Source organism: Mus caroli, chromosome 17 (assembly GCF_900094665.2).
Source record: "Mus caroli chromosome 17, CAROLI_EIJ_v1.1, whole genome shotgun sequence".
NCBI classification, from domain to species: Eukaryota; Metazoa; Chordata; class Mammalia; order Rodentia; family Muridae; genus Mus; species Mus caroli.
This window is the reverse complement of record NC_034586.1, coordinates 54,706,106-54,722,724: the sequence shown is the minus strand read 5'-3', so window position 1 is coordinate 54,722,724 and position 16,619 is coordinate 54,706,106. Positions and strand designations below refer to the sequence as shown.

Sequence of the window (16,619 nt, the reverse complement as noted above, 5' to 3'; positions counted from 1 at the left end):
AGAGAGAGAGAGAGAGAGAGAGAGAGAGAGAGAGAGAGAGAGAGAGATTAATACAAATAAAAAAGAGAAGTGTACAGTACAACTGTGACATAGTGCATTGAATCATGATACTCACATTGAGTCATGTTTCTAGAGATATTTAACAAAGCCTTTCTTAGAAAAAACAAATCACAGCCTACAATATTTTCATGAGGAATGATAGAGCACAAAAATTCAGCAAGTTACCTGAAATCATGGGTGCCAGAGATCACCTGGACTGTATTACACACTATATCAAACCCTCATCTACATTGGGTAATTTATATAGCAAAGCTGTTCCAATAGCCATAGGATATGGGCATATGGGAGTGTCAATCATTAGTTATCTATTTTATGAAAAATATTTATGATGTTTGATCAATGTGAGTGTTCATATGTAATCAATGAAATTTAACATGGAAATATCAAATCTTAAATGTTGTGTTAGTTGTTTCTTCTTTTTTGTGTGCGCACTTTTGTTCCAAAGAATGACTGTGTAGAGGGCTATGTTATATATAAAAAAAGAGAAGCTGACAGAAATGAAGCCATTGCTTTTTGAAACATATCTGGTTTCAGTAGTCAAGTATTTAGTAACTGCAGCTGGCTAGTTAAGAGACAGGGCAGTTGCATACTACCTTCTGTGTGCCTCTTATCCAGTGGCTGTTCTTGAGCCTAATATCCTTGAGCTGTCTGGTAACATTTGATGGTGCATGTTCAGGATCACACTCCATGTCTGAAGCTCCTCTAATCTTTTCACAGTATGACTTTTTGACATCCTAATAAAGCCTTTTAGGTTCACTTTCAGCTTTACAAAAGGGTGTCAGCCATCTTTCTTCTCTCAGGTCTGGTGGAGTAGTGCTTGCTTTGGGCACTCAATAAGCATGTATTGACAGGGAGCATATCAAGTTGTCTGGCTGTCACAGATAACAGCCATCACAGAGCAGAGACTTAGCTTGTTCCTCTTTAGGGAAATAGATCTCTTTGTCACATTTGGATGACTGTACGAAGTGAAAAATTCTGACAAAAAGATCGATTACAAACTATCTTTCATATCTTTTTTTTTATTTATTTATTATTATATGTAAGTACACTGTAGATGTCTTCAGACACTCCAGAAGAGGGTGCCAGATCTTGTTACAGATGGTTGTGAGCCACCATATGGTTGCTGGGATTTGAACTCTGGACCTTCGGAAGAGCAGTCGGGTGCTCTTACCCACTGAGCCATCTCACCAGCCCCACTTTCATATCTTTATCTTAGGTTTAAGTCATATATTGATATTATTAGATGAATTTCTTATTGAGATTAGCATCCTTTACCCTTCATGGAAGTAGCAGATGGTTCTCAACTTCAAGTAGACAAGAAGAAGGAAGAGAAGAAAGAAAAAGGAAGGACAAAATGAGAGAAAGACAGGAGGCACAGGAAGTATGAAGGGAAGGAAAGGAAGAGGAAAAGGGAGAAAGAGAAAGAAAGGAAAGAGGAAAGGAGAACTGAAGAGGAAAGGAACAGGATGAAGGGGAGAACGACAAAGAGTAAAAAAGAAGCAGAAGAGAAGGAAGTATGTGTTGATGTGTGTGTGTGTGTGTGTGTGTGTATGTACATGTGCATATGTGTATATGCATGTGAGTCTGTGTCAGTCTGTATAAGTGAATGTGTAGAAACTCAGTATTCTTGTTTTCTACAATTTTTCCAGTCATATTTTGAGTCAAAGTCTCTTATTGAACCTCAGGCTTACTGATTTGCCCAGACTAACAAACCAGTAAACTCCAGGGATCCTGTCATTGGCTCACACCCCACCCTTGTTTTTTACAGACTGCTGAACATTTAATTTAGGGCCTCAAGTCAGTACATCAAGATTTTAGTAACTAAATAACACATCTCTCTAGCCCCTCCAGCACCGATCTAATTCACAACACATTTGATTTTTCATAGATGTTGAAAAACAAGAGTTATCTTGTGACACTGCATACAACATGATGTGTAGCTGCTAGGCTGTGATCACTGTTTCTGGGAAAAGAAAAACATTTCAGAACAACGGAGGCTTCAGAATAGACTTGAAGGATGAGAAGAAAAGGAGGAAAATGATCAAGTCAGCATGATATTTTTACTCACTAGTAAAGGCTCTTGTTTGGTCAAACAAACATGATGACTTGAATTTGATCTCAGGACACACATCTGGAAAGGATCAGGAAACTGATTCCTATAATCTGTTCTCTGTCCTATGACTTACACACATGCACATACACCCAACACACACACACACAAACACAAACACACAAAGTAAGTAAGTTAGTAAGTAAATAATAAGTAAATGTAACACACTAGTTATTTAAAGAATTTTGAAGACTGGATTTCTCTGTGTAGCCCTGGGTTTCCTGGAAGTCACATTATTAACCAGGCTACCCTCAAATATACAGAGATCCTACTGTTTCTGCCTCTGACAGAAGAAAATCCATTCAAAATCTGAATAGCATGGAGTTTGGTCTTCTGAAGACACAGAGAGTTTCCAAGGCCTCTAGCCTAGCACCAAAGAGGAAGTACTCAATTTGTAAGTGCTAGAAGTGTGGGCAAACTGAGGGGGGCTCCACTGATTGAGAGCAACCTGCTGTGAAGGGAAACTGAAGGGGAACTATAGGTTGGTTTTATTTTAATGCTGGGAACAGACTTACTGTATTTGTTTCATTATTGCTTGTCCTATTTTCAATCTCTTTTGGAATGTGCAGCTCTGATGGTATTATTGAATGTATCCTAAAGTTGGAGACTGTGTGAGTTTGAAAAGCTGAGATACTGGATTCTGTTTGCAACTGCACAAGTTGCAAGGGGTGGGAATCAGATAATGCTAGCAAGAAAAAACCCCACGGGAAAGATGCCTTTAAAACTGGATCTTGATGAGCTTGAGACAGATTGCAGAAAACACATGAGAGAATGGTTTTCTGTTTCCTCAACTTAAAAGTGGTGACTTCATCTTCATCTTTGGCTTGATGTAAGAACCTTATATAAAATCTGGGATTTCTAGCTCATAGGCATGTGACATAGCTGTGTGAACTTTATATGTTTTACCATTTTTATCTGTGACACATGAGTAAAGATAGGAGATACTGGTGGAATCAATACAATGCCTAAGGAATGCAAAGCCACATTAACTATTTGGTCATGTGCAGATAGAATAGATGTAGAACAGGATGCAGTTTAAGCAATGCTGCCACTGGTTCAGCCTTTCACAATCTTTTCCAAGAGATCTAACCGCTGTGCCCAAAGCTAAAAGACTTCAGGGAGGTCCAAGGCTGAAGTCGTTCAAATAGGTTAAATCAATAGAATATTAGAGGTCAAATGGTAGATTATTAAAGTTAGACATTTTTATATATGTTCTTATATGGGGAGTGCATATGTGTATATGCCTATAGGGGCCAGAAACCTACTTCAGGATAATCCTTAGATGTAGTTCATCTAATTTTATGAGGTGTGTCTCTTCCTGGACTGAAACTAAAGTAGTCTAAGCTGACTTGGTCAGTTACCTCAGGAATCTACTTCTCTGCCTTCCCTAGTTGAAACTACAAGTATACACTATCACCTCTAGCTTTTAAAAATATAGATTCTGTGCAAGGATAGTACATCATCACCTGAACCTTTGCCTCAGCTCTGGGAAGCGAAACATTCTCAGAAATGGAAGAAATACATATGGACCAGGGATATAGCTTTGCAGGTAAAACACAAGCTACACAAGTCTAGTGACCCAACTCCAAATCATCACAATACAGCCCATGTGAAAATCTGACTTTGGAGGCAGACATCTAACATCCTAGCACTATTGTAGCAAAATTAGAAGCAGAGGCAGAAGAATTTCCCAAAGGTTCTGGGTCAGAGATATATTGCCTAGCATAAGAAGAATAAAAGCAGAAACACTTTTGTCTCAGCAAGGTCAAAGGCAAGAATTGACTCCACAAAGTGTTACTCTAGCCTCCACATGTGACCTGTGGCATGTGAGCATCTGAGGTAACCCTGACCCCCCCCCCCATCTATCTATCCCACTCTCGGGTAAATAATTTTTTTAAAGAGGAGATACATATGACACACAGCAAAGCAGTGGTGATATAATGTTAAAAATAAGTTAAGAAAGAAATGCAAGATACTGTCCACCGAGGAAAGAAATATAGAGATCGTGTTCACAGAGATTGTAAGCCATACTGGTTGATCACCTCTTACCCTAAGAGGTGTCAGTTGGTAGGTGAATACATAGAGTTTTAAAGGGCTTGGAGAAAAGGATGGTGAAACAAAGAAAAATACAGAGAAGTGAGTCTTTTTCCTGCATCTGGAGGTGACCTAAGCATGCACTAGCTTTGGCTAGTCTAAGAAAGTAGGCACACTGGAGCCTTTCCTCAGTGAAGTCAGATTGCAAGTCATTGAAAATCCTTATGTGACATGGAGAAGTGAGGCAAACCTTAGGTTTCATCTCTGTTCCAAGGAACAACAAAAGATAGTTCCTTTCATTCTCAGTCATGGGAAAAGTCCAATCAGATCAAAATAGTAATGAGTAGGTAGGCAAAGCAGTTGGTCAGTAAATGAAGAACAATCATTCCACTCTTGTATCAGTCATCTTAAAACAAAAGTCAATCAATTAAAAGAACAAAAACAAAATTCCCCACTATTTATTTATTTAAGACTCCCCAAAAGCACAGGAGTACAAATAATAACCTCCACTTTGATACTCAAATGTTTAGCAGAAAGGCGTGATAAGTAGTTTCATCAATTAAGTGATTCAGGCAGAAAAAGGAAAATAAAGTCACAGAGAAGAATTGTGAAGTATATACTCTTTTAAGACTTTTGGAGACTTAGACGTATGACCTTTCATGAGACCGGTGCCCTTTGACCTAGTGTCCTTTCTGAGGAGAAATGATGTAAATAATATAACTCGTGTGGTGGGAAGATGGCTCAGTTGGAAGTTGCTGTGCACAACAATGTGGCTCTAAATCTAATCCTGAGACATATGTAAAAGCAAGCTAAGAGGGTTGTGTGCCTGCAATCCCAACACTAGGTGGTAGATAATGAAAAACCTGGGGCCGTCCTAACCAGGCAGTGCATCAAAACCTGTATTCTAGGTTAGGGGAGAGACCCCATCTCAGTAAAAACTAAGCAGAAAAGAAATTGAGAACAGAAATCATCCACTGGCCTCCACACACACTGGTACAAAGGAGGACATATGCATACACATACACACACATGCATACATACCAACACACATACCACAAAATGAATTCACATCTTATGGGCCATGCCAAGTATCTTTGATCATTCTGCTCCAATCTCATCATGCCTCCCTTCACTACACCTCCTTCCCAAACAGTCTTACTTGTAATTTCATGTCTCCTGTATACATGACTCAATGCATCTAACATAATTTAGAACTCACAAAGGAGAGAAAATGTCTAGAAAAATGGAATACTAGACCAACCAGATAATTCAGCCACATCAATCCTGGGTGTTTACCCAAATAACTCTAAGTCAGCATCCTATAAACACTTGCACACCACTATTGTTTGCAACACCTTTCATAGTAGTTAAATCATGGAACTTTCCTAGGGCTCTGTCAGAAGAAAAATGGATAAAGAAAATGTAGTTCATACACGTGAAAAAAATTATTTTCATCCCTGAAGAAGGATGGAATTATGCTAACCACCGGAAAATGGATATATGTCCTTTCCACATGTCCCAGCCCAGTCCTCTTCTCCTGTCTCCTCACTCTTTATATCATCAGTGTTCTACTCTGGCTCCTTGGTTTTTCACAGTTTTTCCACAGGACAGTATTACACTCCTGGATCCATTTCCTCCATTACTCTAAGAATCATTTTCCTATAACTTGGACAAGATCAGCCCAAGCCTTCAATCTGAAGCTTTCCAAATGCCCACCACTGACAGGTAGTCATGAATACTTATAGCCAGTATTCTGGTCTTGTAGTCTCACTTCACATGGTCTGAACACAATTTGCCTCCCTTTGGGAGGTGACACTAGAGCAGTATCTGACCAAGGGGCTGCTAGCAGAAGTAATACTCATCCATATTTTCAGTGGAAGTCTTCAGATGAAACACAGGATTGTTCCCTTCTCATGTATTTCCTTCTATTGGCCATAGCAAAAATTCAGATGACAAGACCTTTGCCATGATGAAGACAATGAGGAAGAAGGCCTGCACGTGTGTGAGGGACTTTGTAGTACAGCCATGTTGTGGATTAACTGTGAAGTGCCTCCCTTAAGTTCATGTTTGAACACTTGGAATCTTGCTTGTGGTGCTGCTTGGAAAGGTTTCTGAATCTTTAGATGGCCAAGCCTCCCTGGAGGAAGTAGGTCAGTGTGGGTTGGACTTGAAGCTATGTAGCTTTATGCCATTTTCTATTTATTCTCTGTTTCCTGAGTGTGGATACAAACGGATCTGCCAGAATTTCTGTTCTTTCTACTATGCCTTCCTGACCTGCTGCCATGACTTTTTCCCTTATGGTGCACTAAATTCTTCTGGAACTGTAAACCCTTTTCTTTTAAGTTGCTTTAGTCTGGGTGTTTTTATCATAGCAATAGGAAAATAACTAAGACAGATGTCATGCTACTTAACACTTGGACCTATGAGTTCCTTGTTGCAACAGTACAACTCAAGCCATCAAGGCAATGTCATTTGTTACACAACTCCCCCGTGTACACATAGCGCAATTCTCTTTCACTTTAGCATGTATATGAGTCCACTTTGTTTGCTCTGGTCTCATAAACTCTATAAAGATATGTCTTGTCTCCAGGCTTTTCTATTAACTGCTTCAGCCCTTGAGATAATGAATACAATTGAATAATTCGTGTTAAAGGAATAAACAGTGTTTATACCATGCTGAATAGTCAGGGACCCCACACCTCACTCCTGGTTTTGTGCCCACACACTGTAGGTACAATGTGTGTACTCACAGTCATGACAGGTGGCTCCTGTGTAACCAGTGTCACTGCAGTTGCAGTAGAAGTTAGTCCAGGTTTGGGCACATTGTCCTCCATGTTCACAGTAGTTTGGCAAACACCTAATGGGAGGTAATGTAAAAATAATAAGCTGAGATGGTTGAAGCAGAGAGGCAATCAAAACCTTGCAAGCGGCAAATGATATGAAAATCACAGAGATGTGCTTGTACTTCTGGGTAGTGGTAACCTCAGAGTTGCATTCTGTTAAGTAAAAACATAAATTCTATTACACAATGGCAATGAAAATACTATTTAATATGTTATGTTTACTGTGTCCCAAAGTTCAGAAGGGTTATAACTTTAAATTGGAAAGTACTGGGCTTATTAAGGAAATGAAAAAGTAATAGTCCTGGAGAGACTGTTTGTACTTCTTTGGGGGATTTACAGGAAAGTATCTTAACTCATAGAAACAGAACATGGCTTAAAGATTAATGCACCCCCAATTAGCATGCAAGGCAGTTCTTCCTATTCAGAAAGTGTCGAAGCCATCCTGAAGACCTTCACTGAGTTTCTACAGGGATGGGAGTGTATTCTGGGAATTGGACATCAAGGAACCACACATCTCTGAGGTGGGACAGTGTCACAAGTGAAGGGTATCCTGATAAATGGGAGCTCAGGAACCTTAGAGATCTGAGGTTCACTTGTCAGCAGAGGTGTTGCAGCTCTCAGGGGAGATTAGCCATAGTTGAGCCTCAGTCCTGCTCCTTCGCACTTCTTCTCTGCTTCTCTTCCTTGCTTCTTTCTGTCTCAGCTTCTTCCAACAAGAGAGTCACTCTAAGCAGTAAATCTCATAAAGGAGATTTATTGAAGGGAAGAATCCAGGAGGAAGAAGTGGGATGAATTCAGGGACAGCTGCCCTCTGTTCTGGGGAGTGGACAGCAAGGAACTGGACAAAAGGGGCAGTACTTATATATAGGATCTCTGATGGGGTGGAACTTCTTGGGGCAGAAATTTCATGAGAATTTGTGGGATTTCACATCCTGAGCTTGGCAGGAGGTAGGTGGGGAGGGCTCAGGGATGGATTTTCCTGTCCAAGGATTGAGGAGTTTCCTGCATAGAGATTGTGGGGGAGGGGAGTTGTGGGAAGGTCAAGAATTGGTATGTTTTACCGCTCAGGTATTGGTGGGTTTTTTTTGTTTGTTTGTTTGATTGATTGATTGATTGATTGATTTGTTTGTTTTCACCTCCCATGAGTTAAGCAGTAAAGTCCTTCTTGGCCCTAGCCAGCTTTTGCTGAGGTGCCATACCTGTGGGGCTGCTAAGGAGGCTGGAGAAGAAGTGCTGCCACTGTAAGTAGCTATTATCTACTGTTGTACTGTTTCACCAAGGATTTAGGCTGAGGCAGGTGCTGCCACCCTGGATAGTTCAAGAGGGCCAGCTCCTGCTGAGGCTGGAAAGGCAATGCCACTCTTTGAACAGTTCCTGTATGGTTGCAGGCTGAGGAACTGTCGGTACTACCATTTTGACAGGGGCTACCGTTTTGGACAGTTCCTGTGGGACATTTCCTGCAGCAGCAGTAGGCCGGGGTGGGAAGGAAGGGACTGCCACTGCTTTTTGTGGCAAGGAGCTCAAAGACTACATTCACTAGTTATGACAAACCAGCATGATGTCCTTTCACTAAAATCGATGTAAGGCAGTTCACCTTCCTACCTTCCACCCACCCCAACTTATTCCTCACACACTTTCTGGAATAACACTGTTTCGAACATCCACTGTCAGTACCCCTCTCCTCTTTTGAATCCTACAATGCCTTGCTTCTGAATGCATCCCTCCTTTATTATCATTTTTCATATTATGGTTATAAGTGTTTGCTTACATGTTTGTATGTGTACCATATGAATGTATACCTGATGGCAGAGGAGGCCTAAAAAGACTGTTGGATCCCCTGGCAGTGAAATTACTGACAGTTTTAAGCCAACATGTAACTAATTCAACTGTCTAGCTCAACTTCTGACTAGCTCTTAACATGAGCTCTTTTTTTTTTTTTTCAAGACTCACATGATGCTGCCTAGTCCATCTTCTTTTACCCTATCTGCCTGCATGCATATTCAGTCAGGCCACTGTTATCACATGCCTTGACAACAAGGTATTTATTTTTAATTTTTTTATTTATTTATTTACTTATTGAGTGTCTATAAATTTGAAGGGGGACAGCTGCCATGTGGCATGTATGTGTGAAGGTCAGAGGACAATTTGAGGAAGTCAATTCTCTTCTTCTAACATGCTGTTCGCTGGAATTGAACTCATGTTGTCACTCTTGACAGTAAGCATCTTTACCACCTATTGTCTCAACAAAGCACTTGTTGCTTTAACAGCAGAAAGATAAGCAAAGAAAGGTTAGCAATTTCTTGCAGTTATGATGCCAAAAATTTGCAAGTATTTGAGGCATATACTATGTAATATAATATGCCAGCATCTGTTATGGTAATGACTTCATGCATATGAAGAATGTAGAAGAGACAAGAAAAAAAAAATATCTGGCAACCTAAAACAAGTAGGACAAGATTTGGGAGCAGTCCTGAGTACATTTGTAAATTCAGTTTCTGTTGTTCCCCAAGACCTGTTTACACTCCCAAACTCACTTAGGACTTCTGTAATGTATGTTTCGGTCTGTGATATACACCAAGAATTTTCTAGGACAATACACATTTCACACATATTGGTTGGACTTGAGACTCTATTACACTGACCTATCAGAAGCTTTTCTTTTATAGTAAAGCCTTTTAGGTCTGGGAAGAAATAGTTTAATCAGTAAAAGCATTTGTCTTATGAATATGAGTGTCTGGGATCAATCACCTATAATCCATGTATATGATGATCTATACTTATAATGTCAGAGCCAAGAAGATAGACATTAAGTCTCTTATTCTCATTGGCTATCTTGTTTAGCCTATTTTTTAAGTTCCAGACCCGTGAGAAACCCTGTTTCAAAATCAAGATGGATTGTGTCTGAAGAACCACACCCAAGGGTATCCTCTGTCCTTATGTGCACACATGCCTATACATATATAAAGCAGCAGTCCTCCCTCAATGTATACTCTCTCTCTCTCTCTCTCTCTCTCTCTCTCTCTCTCTCTCTCTCTCTCTCTCTCATGATAAAAGACCCCAAAATTACATTTTTCTTATAGTATACAATAACGTTTTAGTGCAATATTTTTAACTCCAATTTGATTTGGAAATGAGAAGGCTTGGGACAAGCTGTCTGAAATACTAATCCTTTGAATACATCAATGTTTTTTCAAGATATATGTATGTTATCATGCATATACATCTGTACACCAGAAGATGGTATTAGATAGTCTTGAGCTGCCATGTGGGTTCTGGGAACTGAACTGAAGACCTTTGGAAGAGCAGTGAGTGCTCTTCACCACTGAGCTATCTCTCCATCACCAATTATATCTTTAATAAGTCTCCAACATCCCTTACACTAGTATCAATAAACTCAATTTAATACTGAAAAGGTAGGCTACACATTTTTGTGTCTATGGTCACTGAAAGAATCAATGTATTTCTGAGAGAGAAAAAGTACATTTGGGAAATAGAAAAATCTAATGTTCCTAGAAAAAAACGGAAAATGAGTGAAAACATACATGGCTACCTTACAGCAAAGTGCATTTGAGACCAGAACACAGAGATTAGAAAAAAGTCATCTCAACACACACTTGATATAAGATTTATAAGTCTAATTTGCTTATTTTAAACGGTTATTTAATGATCATGATTTCAAGATTCTTTAGTCAGATCATTTTAACTGTTGTTTTGTTTCTTTGCATTTTTCTGGTTGGTGCAAATTGATTATTTTAGAACCAAACACAGGAAAATATCACAGAGCTATAAAAGGGAAGAAAAACTGTGTGTGGTTACTAATGGTCTTGGGCATAATGTTATCAGTACAAATGACAGCTCAGTGGGTAAAACACTAGCTGCACATTTATGAGAATTAGAATTTGTATCCCTGTCACCTATGTCATGTTCCAGGAAAGCAAGAAAAACACTTGTGTGAGCAGAGGAAATTCCCATGGTAAGCTGTGTAGTGAAAAACAAAATCCATTCACTTTAGTGTTAAATGGGAAACTTTGACTCTAAATACAAGATCAAAATCAATTAAGGAAAATATCCTATATCAGCCTCTGATTTCCAAATTCACAGGTGAAAAAACGTGAACACACAGACATCAATGGCAAAAGCTCCCTCCACCAATTTTTGTAAAAGTTATGGACAGATATGACTGCTCAGGGCACAGTGTTTCAATATAAATGTATCAACTCTTAATGAATAACCAAAATCCAAGATAAACTAACACAGGGGGTATCTCACATGAAAAGCATGACAGATACAATGCCAGATATCTTCTCTGTGTAATTTTATATTGCACAAGAATTTAAGAGGATGACAGAAAGAGTTCAAACAAACAAACAAACAAACAAACAAAAAACATTAGATATGAAAGAAAATAATATCCATAAAAGAAAACTATAACTCCAACAATGGCTTTCTCATTTAAAACTGGAGCCAGGGAGATGGCTCTGTCATTAGCAGTGTATGTATAAAAACCAGATGTTGAGTCCTAGAACCAAGATAAAAAGGCAAGACATGATCACATATAGCTATAGTCTTACCTCTGGGGAGGTAGGGACAAGCAGTTTCCTGGCACTCACTGGCCTAACAGCAACATAGACCCCTTTTTTGTTTCCAGAGCCATAGAACTATAAAATTTAGTAAAAGAAGCCATACTATTAACTTACAGGATTGTGAGTAATGCTTTAAGCAAGTCCTTTGGCAACGATAAATGTCATTAATGTCAATAGCACCTGTGCTCATGCAACAGCAACAAACATTTCTTTTGTTCTTGGGTTTTTTTTTCTTTTTTTGCTTTTGTTTTTTTTGTTTGTTTGTTTGTTTTTGTTTTTTGAAATTTAAAGAAAAAAGATATTGAAGATCTAAAACACAACTCCGACGAAACCGAGTTTACTAAGTAGATCAAGCTCAATTCAGCAAGTTTTTCTGGTCTCTGAATGTCTTTTCAGGAGGCTTGCTATGATGAGAATGAGGGAAATTCTTTTCCAGGTTACTGATGGCATTGTATCATGTTCAAGCTTTCAACATTCAACAAGTTACACATATTCCGTATGCATGCAAGTGCTTTATTAAAAATAAAATCTGGATTCTTGACCCACCCTTCTGTGAACCTTCATCAGACCTGTGGATCCTGAACCTTACAGGTAATCTTTCCTTCCCCCACCTATCTTCCCTGATCAATGAGTACTCTGGTCATGCCAAGATGTCCTGAGCATCCTGCTAGCCCAGGCAGACAACTAGTCTCCCTCCACCCATCTTTCTGGCCATCTTCATCTGATCTGCAGATCCTGAACCATAAAGACCTGAAGATCCTGAACTATACATACCTGCAGATCTGGAATCATACAACCCGAGGATACCCATCAGAATCCTGCCACACCAAGACTATCAAGGTAAATTTCCCTCCCACTAACTTTTAAAACATCATCATACAGGGACCAAAGCCACCCAGATGGCTAAAGGTCCTTGAAAAATCACATTCAACAACAACAACAAAAAATAAAAAACACAAAACAGGGCATATGATAATTTCAGAACACAGTTATCTTCCTAATACAAGCCCTGGATATCCTAATACATCAGAGACACATGAAAATGACATTACATCCAATCCTATAAATATAATAGAGGCCTATAATGAGAAAATGAACAAATCCCTTAAAGAAATATAGGAAAATAGAATCAAACGGACAGAGGTCTTCAAAGAGCAAAGAAATAAATCCCGTAAATACATACATGAAAATAAAACTAAACAGGAGAAGGAAATAAATAAAACTCTAAGACTTGAAAATGGAAATAGAATCAAAAATAAAAAAAAAATACAAACTGACAGAATTCTGGAGATGGAAAACCTAGGATGAGGGAAAAGGAACAACAAATAAAAGCATCACCAACAGAATACAGGAGATGAAGAAGAGAATCTCAGATATAGAAGATACAATAGAAGAAAATGATATATTAGTCAAAGAAAATGTTAAATCTAAAACAAAAAAGTTCTTATACAAAACATCCAGGAAATCTGGGATACCATGAAAAGACCTAACCTAAGAACAATAAGAACAGAAAAGGGTGAAGATATCCAGATCCAAGGACCAGAAAGACCAGAAAATATTTTCAACAAAATCATAGAAGAAAACTTTCCCAACTGAAAGAAAGAGATGCCTATAAACATAAAAGAAGCTTACAGAACACCAATTAGACTGGATCAGAAAAGAAAATACTCCCAACACATAATAGTCAAAACAAAAAAATCTACAAAACAAAGATTATTATAAGCATCAAGAGAAAAGAGCAGGTAACGTACATATGCAAACATCAGAGTTACACTCAACTTCTCAAAAGAGACTTTATATGTCAGAAGCTCAAGGACCAATATTTTGTACAGATGCCAACCTACTACCACACCCAGCAAAATTATCAACCAACACAGATAAATAAACAAGATATTCCAAGGCAAATACAAATTAAAATATAAAAATCTATCCATAAATGAAGCTCTACTGAAAATACTGGAAAGACAACTTCAACCAGAGAAGGATAACTACAGGAAAACACAGGAAATTAGTTAAATTAATTAATTTAATTAAATTAATTAGTTAGATTAAAACATACACACATAAAACAATCACAGAACAACATCAAAATAACAGAAAATAACAATTGCTGGTCATTAATATCTCTCAACATTAATGGTATCAATTCCCCCAATAAAAAAGACATGGTAACTGAATGGATACAGCACAGGATCCATCATTCTGCTTCATACAAGAAACATACCTCAGCAATAATGATAGACAATACCTCAGAGTAAAAGGCTGGGAAATTTTTTCAAGATAACGGACTCAAGAAGCAAGCTGGAGTAGCCATTCTGATATCTAATAAAATAAACTTTCAACAAAAATTACTCAAAAGAGGCAGGGAAGGGAACTTCATATTCATTAGAGGAATAATCTACCAAGATGTTATATTAATTTCGAACATCTATGCCCCAAACACAAGGATGGAAACATGTGTATAAGAAACATTGCTAAAGATTAAATAGAACATCAAACCAGTTTGCAGGAGGTTTGCAGCCTCCTAGGAGAAACAACAATATGAACTAAACAGTAATCCCAGAGTTCCCTGGGACTAAACCACCAACCAAAGAAAACACACGGAGGGACTCGTGACTCTAGCTGCATATGTATCAGAGGATGGCCTAGTCGGTCAACAATGGGAGGAGAGGCCCTTGGTCCTGTGAAGGTTCTATACCCCAGTATAGGGGGATGCCTGGGCCAGGGAGATGGAGTGGGTGGGTTGGAGAGCAGGGAGAGCAGGGTGGGGGGAGAGGATAGGGGATTTTTTTTCGGAGGGAAAACTAGGAAATGTAAATGAACAAAATATCTAATTAAAAAAAAAGAATGGTTTCAGCTTTTCTAGGTTTTTTTGCCTTTCCTGATGAATTTGAGAATTGCTCTTACTGAGGCTATGAAGCACTCACAAAAAGGGACCTAGCATGACTGCACTCTGGAACCCAACAAGCAGGTGAAAGAGTCAGATGCAGATATTTGCACTCAAACAATGGACAGAAGCAGTTTACTCCTGTTGTTGAATTAGGGAAAGCCTGAAAGAAACTGAGGAGAAGGGTGATCCTGTGAAGGACCAGCAGTCTCAATTAATCTGGACCCCCGAGATCTCTCAAACACTGGACCATAAAATAGGCAGCATACACCAGCTGATATGAGACCCCCAACACACATACAGCAGAGGACTTCAGGTCTGTGTTCATTCTGAGATGATGCACCTAACCCTCAAGCAACTGAAGGCCCAAGGGAGTTGAGAGATCAGGTGGGGTGGCAGGTTGAAAAGAGGTATGTGATGTAGAACATATGGAGCATGGATGGGGGAATAAAATATAGAGTGTAAAAAATAAATTAATTAATTAAACAAAAGAAATGTTCCAAATCCTTAATCATCAGGAAAATGCAAATCAAAACAGAGTCCATCTTACACTAGTTTGAATGGTTAAGAAAAAAAAACCTCAAATGAGCTCATGATGTGAAGCAAGAAGAACACTCCTTTGTTGGTGGGAGTAGAAACTTGTACAACCACTTTGGAACTCAACTCTTTGGTGTCTCAGAAAACTTGTAGTAGTTCTCCCTTAAGACTCATCTATACCAATCTTAGGCATATACCCAAAAGATGCTCCAATATCCCTCAAAGACACTTACTCAACTATGTTCACACAGCTTTATTCGTAAGAGTCAGAAACTGGAAACAACCTAGATGCCCCTCAACTGAAGAATGACTAAAGAAAATGTGATTAATCTATACAATGGAATACTACTGAGCTATATAAAAAAAATACATCATAAACTTTGCAGCCAAGTGGATGGATCTTGGAAACATCTTCTTGAGTGAGGTGACCCAGTAAAAAAAGGACATGCACAGTATGCATCCACTTATAAGTGGATATTAGCCATAAACTGCAGGATGTCCACACTATACTCAACAGACCTAAGAGGACTAGACAGAAAGGAGGGTACAAGCAAGGCTGATTAAGTCTTACTTAGAAGGGGGAATAGAGTGGTCATGGAAGGCTAATAGAGGAAGTGAACTGGGTGGGAGAAGGGATCTGGAGGGGAGTATGGAGGTTCTGAGTTGTCTATGGGGAGGGGCAGCCAAGATGGCCAGATGACCATGAGAATGAATGTAAATCTGCAACTGATGGAAGGAGGGTATGTGGGGCATCTACAGGGAAAGACAGAGACCTGGGATAGGGAAGTTGCCCCAGAATCTGTGGGAATATGCTTAGCTGTGACTCAAAGCATTGGGGAGATGGAGCCTGGAAAGGCTTTGTGCTATGGCCAGGCAGGAACCCCAGTGGAGCAACAGGGACACAAACCCACCCAATAGCTTTTGACCCAAAACTTATCATGTCTATAGGAAAAGCAGAGATTGGGGATAGACCAGAAACTGAGGGAAAAGTCAATCAACTAGGAATCAACTATGGTCCATTCTATGGGCAAGTGTAAATCCCTGATGCTATTAATGATAATCTGTTATGCTTCCAGACTGAAGACTAGCATGGCTATCCTCTGAGAGGTCATACCCACAAATTGACTCAGGCAGAGGCATATATCCACAGCCAAACAGTGAATGGAGCTTGGAGACTCTTATGGAAGAATATGAGGAAAACTTGCCGACCCCAAAGGCATAGGAACTTCCACAAAAAGACCAACAGAATCAACTAACATGGATACTTGGGCTCTCAGAGTCTGAAGCACTAACCAAAGAGCATACATAGACTGTACCTAAGCCAACATGCATGTATATAACAGATGTGCAGCTTGGTATTTATGTAGGTCCTAAAGAACCACAGGTGGCTATCCCAAAATCTGTTGCCTGTACATGGGATATATTCTTCTACCTGGGCTGCCTTGTCTTGCCTCAGTGGATGAGAAAGTACACACACCTAGCCTTACAGACACTTGAAATGCCAGGGTGGGGGAAAACCTAGGGAAGCCAAGCCCTACCTGCTCAGAGGAAAAGAAGAATGTAGA

General features: G+C 39.2%; 1 protein-coding gene across 1 annotated transcript in view; it reads right to left on the bottom strand.

Annotated features, from left to right (window-relative positions):
• LOC110312287 (contactin-associated protein like 5-3) overlaps positions 1–16,619 on the bottom strand; it is a 579,184-nt gene that overhangs the window by 233,421 nt on the left and 329,144 nt on the right. Inside the window, exon 12 of the mRNA XM_029470910.1 lies at positions 6,955–7,061. Within this exon, the coding sequence (XP_029326770.1) occupies positions 6,955–7,061 (107 nt within the window). The remainder of the gene's footprint in view (positions 1–6,954; positions 7,062–16,619) is intronic.